The sequence below is a fragment of the Bison bison genome, unplaced genomic scaffold, assembly GCF_000754665.1.
Source record: "Bison bison bison isolate TAMUID 2011002044 unplaced genomic scaffold, Bison_UMD1.0 scf7180017864105, whole genome shotgun sequence".
Classification (NCBI taxonomy): Eukaryota; Metazoa; Chordata; class Mammalia; order Artiodactyla; family Bovidae; genus Bison; species Bison bison.
Window position 1 is genome coordinate 1,359,713 of NW_011494677.1, and position 10,203 is coordinate 1,369,915.

The following is a 10,203-nucleotide window of genomic DNA, read 5'->3' on the forward strand; positions in this document are numbered from 1 at the left end:
TTTTTTTTTTTTTTTCCCATTTCTTCTCTTCCTCTTTTTGGGACATCGACCATCTAATTTAACCTTTCATCTTTCCCTACTATGTGATCCTTGAAAGTCACCTCATCACCAGTAACTGTCTTTAAATCACTCCAGCGGTTTGCAAGGACAAAGAGGAAAAGAGATTAGAAAATCAAATACCCAGAGAAACAGGTTTTATAAACAACTTTCTAAAAATCTAGTACACGTTCTCACCATAAATGCCATCAAGCTTTTAAAACATTCACCTCTGTAGTCTAAGGCCCTGAATTGTGGGGGAAAAAACACTTATGGATTTTTAAATTGTTTCCCTTTGAGTTTACTGTGGTTCTTTTGGGAGGATTTAAAAAAAAAGATAACATAATAAAAAAAGTTGTTGCCTGGTTACTTGACACTGAAGAGAAATGGACAAATAATGCCCGTGTTCCAGTTTAAATGAATTCAGTGAGAGAAGCCGTGACAGCAACCCCTCAGCAAACACGTTGTCACACTTGGCTTTTGAAATGGCAATACAGACTCTAGAACCCGAGGCGTGGGGAGGACCTTCAGAGACCATGTGGTCTTTCCTATGGCGAGGTGGACATTTAATCCATCCCAAACAGCAGAGAATGGCCCCAGTTTCTCAGGCCATCAGAGAAGACAACGCTGTCCGTGTTAATCTCTGGACTTGATTCCTATGTGCAGATGACTGCTTCTCCGTTTCACATTTTGTTGTTCAGTTGCTAAGTTGTGTGTCTGACACTTTCCAATTTTAGCCAGTCTTCAGTAAAATCTTTTAAAATGCTCTATTCTGTGAGCCAATTTCCTCTTCTTTGGTCTCTGAGGAGCTAGAGAATACCAACTGACCATGATGCAACCTTTTTTTTTTGGACTCTCAGCATGTCATGTGGGATCTTAGTTCCCTGACCAGGAATTCAACCCAGGCCCCCTGCAGTGGAAACTTGGGGAGTTTTCACCACTGGACCACCAGGGAAGTTACCGCTGCAACTTGTAGTTGTTGGACAGTGTTACTTGTCACAGGTGTGTAGGATAAGTGATTCACAATTTTCAAAGGCTATGCTCCATTCACATTCATTTAAAAATACTGGTTGTTCTCCTGTGTTGTACAATGACGCCATTTTCATAAATGAGCTGTGTTTATTATTTCTACATTGATAATGGGAATAGATATTCATCAGAATATATTTTGGGGTCATGACTTAACTCACTAGGCAGAGATGCTTTATCTCTTTGTATCTCCTAGCCTAATACCTGCTACTGCTAAATTTCACTGTAATAAAAGAAAAATAAATACAAAGACTCATTTTATTTAGCAAGACTGAAAATAAAACTAACACATAAAATCACAGCTTTAGGGTTGTCCAAAAGAGTTCCTCCATCTATCAACCCAGGGCAAATGAATCCAGCATATTGTTTGTAGAATGATTAATATAACAGGAATCATTTCTCAGTTACAAAGAGGGTCATTCAGTCCTCAGGGCTCTCTGCCAGTAGAATTGGTTTTGACCATTCAATTATCAGCTTGCTCAAAAGCAGAAATAGAGAGGAATGAAAATACAAAGTGACTGGCTATCACTTCTTTTAAAAGGCAACAACAGAAGCCGTGACTAGAACCTGCTGAACAGAACTAAAGCATCAGTGGTTGGTGGACAAGCCACTAGTCAGGATTCACTTATCCTCAAACCTGGGTAAGTCAGTAAATACGCCGATCTCACTTCCACCATTTACTCTATAAATGGTGAAGTTATGTGTTGAAAGATACAGAGACCCACAAACTGCAACAGATCATTTTAAAAAATCCACTTTCTTTTTTTTTTGGATCAATACAGTCAGCCCTTTGTAGCTGTGGATTCATGGGTACGGAGGGTGGTTGTACGACACCGTTTTATATAAGGGATTTGAGCACCCACAGATTTTGGTATCCTCGGGGCTCCCAGTCCCCTATGGATACAGAGGAATGACTATATTGCTAAAGTTCTTCCAGTAATTTCTGCCCTCCCCTCAATTTATTATGATCACAGATCCCTCCAGATTTAGTCAGATGAAAATTAACAAACTGTGGCTTCCTTTCATTCTGTCCTGATATTTAAAAAGTGATTAAAAACAGGTACTGAATATGGATCATTTCTGCAAAGTTTAATGAGTGAGAAACATTCAACCAAGGTGACTTTTCCTTGGAAAATCCTACAAAAGCTGAATTTTAGAAACAGTTCCTTATTTTGATAGAGGTTCCATTTATCAATAGCAGCCATGAGTTTACTGCCTGCCAAATGGCAGGCTGTCATATTTTACATGTTTAGAATTCAAATGTTTTCACATCAGGTTCTCTAGTAAGCATTACCAAAACGAAATCACACAGACAGACTGGTTAGTTGTCCCAAGCCAAGGCAACAGCCCATTCCCATGATTTTCCTATTCAGGCAGGTACAGACAACCATTGGAATTAAGCGAATGGGAACTACAATACTTGTATTTTTGCTTACAGAAGAAGGACATTGACATTGGGGGGGCAGGGGTAGCAGGACTTCACTGAGGCGCTCCTGTGTAGTGCAAGGGACAGGCCATCACGGGACGCTAGTGTTAGAGCGGTGTTCTGTCTAACCACCCCAGCAAGCGTGCTTTCGGACAGGCTGAGGTGTCCATGCTGCGTATCCCATTGAAAAGAAGTGTTCTCTGAGCTTAGGCAGCCAGTCTCAGAGCAGAAAAATATGTAAGTCAGGGATGCTGGATGTGACACGGTGCTCCTGACAGGTGATTCATGGCACTGAAGTGAGGGTGAGTATATCTTAATGATGGATGTTTTGTGTTGGTCTTAGGAGACTAACTGCCTTCTGCAAAGACGCCTGAACACATTAACATCCATCACTCCTCGGACATTTTGGATTCCCGCTCAAAGTGTGACCAGGACTGGTGGTTTGAGAATTCAAAGTTCCAGAAATTAGAACAGAGAAGGGCAACATTTAAATTAAGACAAGTTAAAACCCTTTGTGTCTTCTTAGGCCGGCCGAATGCTCCCCCAATTCCCGGCTTTTGGGACCATCCAATAAATCAGAAGTCTGGGTGTGGGGTCAACAATGACATGGAAATCTGTCCCAGATATCATCACCATGTTCCACCAAGAGGAGGGGGGCACAGTGGGAGCTTCTTTTGGTGTGGGGGTGGGGGCAGCTAGTAACAAATCCTAAGCCAGGGCTTGTCCTGGACGAAATCAACAGGCTTGCAAGCTCAGTCCAGGAGCTGCCCTCCACTTGGTGAACTGGTGCACGACCCCGCCCAACTCCAATCCAGAACGCGAGGAAACCTCTGTTTCTGGTTTGTGCTCCCTCAACCAAATCCCCAAATTAGTAATGAAAACACATTTGAGTGGATTCTGATGTGGCCCTTCTGACACAGGGACTCGGGCAGGAACTCTTGACTCGAACCCAAACAGCTATCTCTCTGTGACCCCTGAACCCTTGATCTAAAGACACGAGTTGCTCAGAGAACAGGCTCCCTCTTATCACCGTATCAGATGAACTCTCAGCACAAGTCATAGATGCTGAGACTGGGACAGCTTTTGGACAACCCATCCTTCTCACCCAGAGGAGCTCTTCAACGCAGAATATCCACAACAATAAAAAGACACTTGATCTCAAGGAACAGATACTGTTTGCCAAGCAGGGACCACAGAAGCGAACGGGTATTGTGGTCCCACTTCAGTAGCTTTTAAGACACTGGAGAGTTCTTTGTTCCTGCCTTCTTGATACTGAGTGGAACCAATGAACATGTAGAGAAAAAAAACAAAACCAAATCACGGAATAGGTGAAAAGTTTTAAAAAGAACTGGGGGTGGTGGCCAAATCTTGACTCAGAAATGAGGTCAGAAGCCACCATGCTCTGGGGCAGAGAGGGTGGTGTGTAGAAAAGCTTGCAAAGCTAGCACCAGATCACCCTCACCAGAGCCTGAGGAAGTGCCCCTGGGTGGTGACTCACGGACACTTGGCCAGAAACGCCAGGAGAGCCAACATCCTTCAAGTCCGCCTCTCTACTCTCTGCTGGCAAACCCACAAGCACGTGTTTGCTCAGGAGCTGGGCCTCACCCATGGGCATCTCTCACTGTGGAGGTGGCTCGCGACGGCTTTGCTGCCTTTTCCCACTCCAGGGCAGACCTGGAGGTGACCTCCTGCATTTCTCCCACTTCTTGTTGATAGCATCCCTAATTAAGCCAGCCTCAGAAGGACAAAAATCAGTGCCTGGAGGTCAGAGCTCTAACCCACCTTTTCCAAAGCTTAACCTAAGTCGCTTAACCTAAGTCACGTAACCTACTTACCTGAATAAAACCCCAGTTCATCAGTCCCTGCCCTGCCCTTCCCAGGAAGGAAAATAGATTTAGATTTAGATTTCTTCTTTTTTTCACCACGGTATGTGGAAGAGAGTCAAAGAAGGTAGCGTGGAAGGGAGGGGACATCCTGGCTCCTCGTTAAAAAATAAAGATCTCTCTCCAGTGCCACTGGAGGCTGCGGACGGAAACACTCAGTTCTCGGAGTCTGCCTCCATGGGCTCATCTTCCAAGACAAAGCTCAGCTTGTCAGCCAGTCCTTCAAACTGCTTGCCCACGCCGCCCGCAGAGTCCATGAACATGTTAGGGATGTCTTTGCCAAAGTAAATCTTGCTGTTGGAAGCAATGGCCTTGTACTTCATCAGCTGCAGATACTCAGGGGTCAGCTTCAGCTGGAAGCAAAAACAGCAAAGAAGACGGTGGTGAGGCCAGATCAGGGAAAAGCCTTGGGGGCCATCCCTTGACTTTTCTCAGGGAGAGTGTCTCTGTGAAAACCATACCCCGTCTCCTCTCCCTGGTCTCCCTGTTATATTAGTAACCACGTAAAGACCCTGATGCTGGGAAAGACTGAGGGCAGGAGGAGAAGGGGGCGACAGAGGATGAGATGGTTGGATGGAATCACTGATTCAGTGGACATGAGTTTGAACAAACTCTGGGAGATAATGGGACAGGGAAGCCTGGTGTGCTGGAGTCCTTGGGGTTGCAAAGAGTTGGATATGACTGAGTGACTGAACAACTATTGTATAACCACTACTCTGGGAGAGCGTGAATCTCAGGTATTCAAGGTAAGAACTGTGAGAATTTTAGCAATTTCTGTGTTTAACAGCAAAATTAAGGAGTTCCCTGATGGTCCAGTGGTTAAGAATCTGCCTTCCAATGGGGATGAGGGGGCATGGGGTTCGATCCCTGTCAGGGAACTAAGATCCCACACACTGCGGGGCAACAAAGCCCACGCATGGCAACAACCGAGCCTGAGCACTGCAACTTAGGCCTGATGCAGTCAAATAAATGAATATTTTTTAAAAATCACCACAATTAAACTTCTATCAGGGTCCAAGGGAAAGGGAAGGCCCTGCCCACAGGGCACAGGAGCCCTTGATTACGGCCAGGCTGGGGAGGCAGTGGTCTCCTGCAAACATGTACACTTTCTCTTCGCCAGGCAGCACTGGCCCTTTACCTTATTTGCTTCGGCTATTTTCATGGCAGTGTAGCACTCGGCGTCTGCCTTGGCCTTCTCCCGGGCCAGGAACGCAGCATCTTAAGGAGAGAACGCAGAGAATCAGGGCACAGAGGCCATCAGAAAGCAGGTCCCCGCAACTTCGCCCGGCTGGCCCCGTGATCCCGGGCACACTGCTCTGGTTTCTCTGGGCTCTGATCCTCTTATTTACGAAACTGGGGAAAAGGCATTTTCTCCTATTTCGCAAGTTGTGAAAATTGACCAGGATGCAAAAGTGCTGTGCCAGCGTCTCCCGTGGCAGGGACTGGCTGACCACGTGCAAGCCTGTCGCTGTGCCTGGCAGCGGCTTCTCTGATGGCATCATAGAAACACACATCCTCTTTCCACCTGCTTACCCCTTCTGGGGCCAGGGAGGAGAGGGCTGGGACATGGCCTCAGCCTCCTGTCTCTGAGCTCTCTGCCCTGGCCCTCTCCCCCTGTGCCACACAGCAAGAGCCAGAGAAGCCAGAAGGTTCTGGATGTGGCCTGAGGTGGAGCTGCCCTGAAACCGACTGGCGTAAACAAAACAGCACAGCTCGTTTCCAACTTTATTTCTCTCTTCATTTCCATCAGTCATTTCAGAAAGGCTCTAGCACTGGTTAAGCTGGCCCGATTCAAAAACAATTACAGGCCATGGTCCAGACTAACACCTATTTGGACTAAGAATGATTTAAGCTTCTACTAGGTAAACAATCCCCTTCCTTAATCTGCTGAGACCAGCTTTCGGTCAAGAACTGATACAAAGTTGTTGATATTTCCTCCCTGTCCTTGGGGGTGAGGCCAACCTCATGTGAGCAACACCTGGACCACAACCCGGGAAGCAAGGTGGGTTCTCACTGTGCAGCCTCAGCAGGGCCCCGGGTGGTGGGGGCCTGCAGGGCGGCCGGGGAGCAAGCGGCCAACTCAACTGCCTTAGCACCTGGTGCCTTGTGTTTACGAGAAACAAAAAATGTGCCGCTCGGCTAAAAGCTCCCAGTGAGGAAGCACTGATCCATAAAATCCTCACTGGCTCCTCCGTGGGCCCGCTAAGCCCAACAGGGCAGGTCAGGAGTGTAACTGGGCACCGAGCTGTGGAGCCTGGGACTGGGCCCTGAGGTCGTTTTCGGCCTACAGTTTGCTCGAGGAGGAGGTGGGTTGTAGGATGAGCGGAGGGCTGAGGGCAGGGGCCTGAAGGTGAGTGACACCAGAAAAGCCAGCAAGGAAACACCTTTTTCCAGCTTGTGATACTGGTGTTGACAGGTGTCTTCTTCACACCTGACTTAACATTCACAGGGACCCGAGAGGCCAAAGCGAGAGGGTTCACAGGCCTCTGGGACGAGGGGGCGGGGCAGGCGGGAGAGGCGGGGGGGGGCTGCTGCTCCGCCCTGGCTTCCTGGTTTACTTCCGGGCCAGACTTCGGGGCCCAGGACAGCCAGGACCACGTGCTTCCCCTTTTTCCGAAGCCCAGCCCAGCGGAAGAGTCCTGAAGGCATCCAAGTCAAATCTGATGAATGACTGAAGTGGAAAATTAATCCCACACTGGCCTGCATCTCCCCAAAACTTGAATCAGAGCACAGAGAACGAGGGATGTTCCAAAGAACCCGTGACGTCTGAGAACAGAGAAGGCAGGGCAAAGGAAAGGCCTCCCGGGCCCGGCCGCATGGCGGGGTCTGAGGAAGGAGGGGGCAGGGATTTCGGGCTTGCTCACCTTCAATCTCTGAGATCCTCTTCTCTGTCTCCTTCTCCATCACCTTCTGCCCAAAGGTGATTTCGGCCACCTGCGCCACCTTCTCTGCCTCTGTGTGGAGAAAAGCCTCAGAGTTCTGATATTTCAAAAGTGTGCACCTTTCACCCGACCTGAGGCCCTGAGGCAGGGCAGTGGGTGGGTCCAGGTGAAGGGCCACTGGCCCAGAGGGCAGTCATGCAGGTCCCCCGGGCAGGGGTGGGACACCCTAAGGAGCACAGGCCCTTGTATCAGTGCAAGACAGTGAGTGGGGGTGCCCGGCCCCAGGGGGGAGTTACTTCTCTGATATAAGTGAGGAGCCGGCCCCGACCTCTCTTGTAAGTCACAGGGTGTTCCTTCCAAAGGGATATTTTATGGGTTAAGGGGCGAGTTCCCTCCTGCCACTGCACTTTCGGAAGTGGCCAGGGCCGTGGCTGGCAGTCTGGAGCAGTGGTGGAGAAGCCAGGGCTGGGAGGTGAGCCCCTGGATTTGAACCCCATTTCCCTCGCTCCCCTGCCATGGGACCCTGGGCAGTAGTTCAGCCTCTCTGAGCTTCAGCTCAGTGAGAGTAGGTTACAGACAGTGGCTTCCTCACCCAGGGAAGGGGAGGGGGGTGAGGAGCGGGATGAATTGCACACAAGTGTTTAGAAAAGTCCGAGGCTCATTGTAAGGGCTCATCAGTGCTACTGTCTTTGTACATGAAGGGTTAGCAGAAGGGCTCCTTTCATTTAAGAGGCTTGTGGAAACACAAAGCTCGACCCTCGGCCATGATCTGACAATTTCAGCTCTGCTCCCGGGGGACGAAGGCTGCTCCTGTGTGAGGCAAGGCTTCGGGGGACCGTGTCCCAGGCTTCCTGAATTGCCCTCCCCACCCCGCCAGCCCTTCTGTTGCCTGGACCGCAAAAGCACAGTCAGACCAATGAGGGCCTTCTTCCGCTCTGTCTCGGCTTCCTTCTCTACCACCTTCTGCTTCTGGGCTGCGATCAGGAGCTTAGTCTTCTCGCTTTCCCTGAAGGGGAGAAAAGTGTGCAGCTGTGAGGCCACTGGGGACGAGCTTCCTCGGAACTTTCCTGGCCCCCGGGAAGCCAAGCCCCCTGCCCTGTTGTGAGAGGTAAGCTGTCATTCCTTCCACCCTTGGGAGGTCTGGTCTTGTTTGTAAATCTGCCCGTGCCGAACGGCATATGGAATCTTAGTCCCCTGACCAGGGACTGAACCCACAGCCCCTGCCCTGGAAGTGCAGTCTTAACCACTGACTGCCAGAGAAGGCCCTGGAAGGCTCCTTAGGTCCCAGGTGAAGGCAAATGTGCTGCAGACAGTAACACGGCTAGCCTTCTCCTTCAAAACCCACTTGTGAGCAATAAAGCATAACTGACTTGAGTGACAGGCGCCTGCCCACTCAGTCGCCTTCCCGTCCTCTCTGGCGTGAGCCGTGAAGGGAGCACAAGACTCCCTGACCCTCTGAAGAGCGTCCGTGCCTTCTGGTCACGGAGCCCAGGTGAGCGGCCTGACACGCCTGCCCTGTCTTCAGGGCGACGGCTGCACAGATACTCCAGAGAGGACCACACGCACGCCACGGCTTGGTCAGCCCTGGGATGGGATGAGCAGGAGGTGGGCAGGGCGGTGCTTCCGCCTAGGCGCGGGGCCCACTCACATCAGCTCATAGTTCCTGCGGATGGCTTCTGGGATGTTGGGCTTTGTCACCCGCACAGCCTGGAGAGAGAGAAATACAGCATCTGATGGGGGCATGGGGGTGCGGAAGGACCAGCTCCCACGGGTCCTTGGTCTTCCTGCACAGACAGGACATCCTCTGGAAGAGGGGCTGTGCCTTCCTGGGGGCGGGGGCGGGGTGGGGGGTGTCCCACCAGGGTGGTGCTCACTTGGATGACGAGCCCAGGGGCCATGGAGGTCAGGTCTTGTTGCAGAGCCAGTTTGAGATTTTCATCAATCTGATCTGGAATCAAGACAGACAGAACACGGAGCTGAGATGCTTTCTAGGCAGGGTGGAGGGACGCATGGGGTAGAGAGCAAGGCAAGACACCAGCTCAGGAATGTACCCAACGGGCCAAAGCTCTTCCCGAGGCAGAGCACTCATCAGAGCTCGAACGTCTGAAGACTCCCTGGAAGACTCTCACGGCGGACACCCACTGGGCCCGCTATGTGGCCAGATGGGAGTGTCCTTTCCCTGCAGCCTCAAGAAAACATCAACCTCGCCCAGAAGGGAACCGAGCTTTAAAAGAACAAACAACAACTCCAGCACATTTCTTGAGTCAGGAAGCGGCCCTTCCCTACAGACAGCAGCCAGAGAAGGTGGCCGCCCATCTTTCACAAAGAAGGAAGGTGGGACGGTCACGTCAGGTATTTTGAAAGGAGTCAAACACACTACATCTATTAATAAATTTCTAAAACAAAAACAGACTCTGACATCAAAAGAGGCCCCAAGGAAGACTAATTCCATCAGGAACTCCATCAGTCAAGGGGAAAAGGACCATTACAGTTCTGGAAAGGAGTCTGAGTCTTTTTTTTAAACATTAAAAAAAAAAAAAAATTTTTTTTTGGCTGAGCCACTCAGCTTGTGGGATCTTAGTTCCCTGACCAGGGATCAAACCCACGCCTCCTGCCCTGAAAGCGTAGTCTTAACCATTGGACTGCCAGGGAAGTCCTGAGCCTGAGTCTTTTGATGTGTTGTTTGCCTTGGTTCTGATTCTTCTGTCTGTGAGTCATTTTATGGCTAAGTGTCAGAAGACCTGTAACTGATCACCGCTCTAGCTGTGACCCAGAACAGGCTGTCAACGTTGGCCTGGGCCTTCCCTTCCCTGCCCCCACCCACAAGATCCTCAATAAGCTCCTTGAAGGGCCCTGAGAAAAGGACGCCCTGAAAAAAGGACGCCCTGAAACCAGCCTGGGACACCTACATGGAACCATCTCCTTTATTGTCAGCGGCCAGCTGCTT

General features: G+C 50.1%; 1 protein-coding gene across 4 annotated transcripts in view; it reads right to left on the bottom strand.

The window, feature by feature from the left end:
• Window positions 1-1,313: 1,313 nt before the first annotated feature.
• Window positions 1,314-10,203, bottom strand: part of ERLIN2 (ER lipid raft associated 2) — a 17,901-nt gene continuing 9,011 nt past the window's right edge. For all 4 annotated transcript variants that reach the window (XM_010838786.1, XM_010838787.1, XM_010838785.1 and 1 more), the window contains exons 7-12: window positions 9,131-9,204; window positions 8,905-8,963; window positions 8,171-8,262; window positions 7,239-7,328; window positions 5,513-5,592; window positions 1,314-4,727 (exon numbers count right to left, since the gene is read on the bottom strand). In XM_010838786.1, coding sequence (XP_010837088.1) covers window positions 4,530-4,727; window positions 5,513-5,592; window positions 7,239-7,328; window positions 8,171-8,262; window positions 8,905-8,963; window positions 9,131-9,204 — 593 coding nt within the window. In that variant the 3' untranslated portion in view covers window positions 1,314-4,529. The remainder of the gene's footprint in view (window positions 4,728-5,512; window positions 5,593-7,238; window positions 7,329-8,170; window positions 8,263-8,904; window positions 8,964-9,130; window positions 9,205-10,203) is intronic.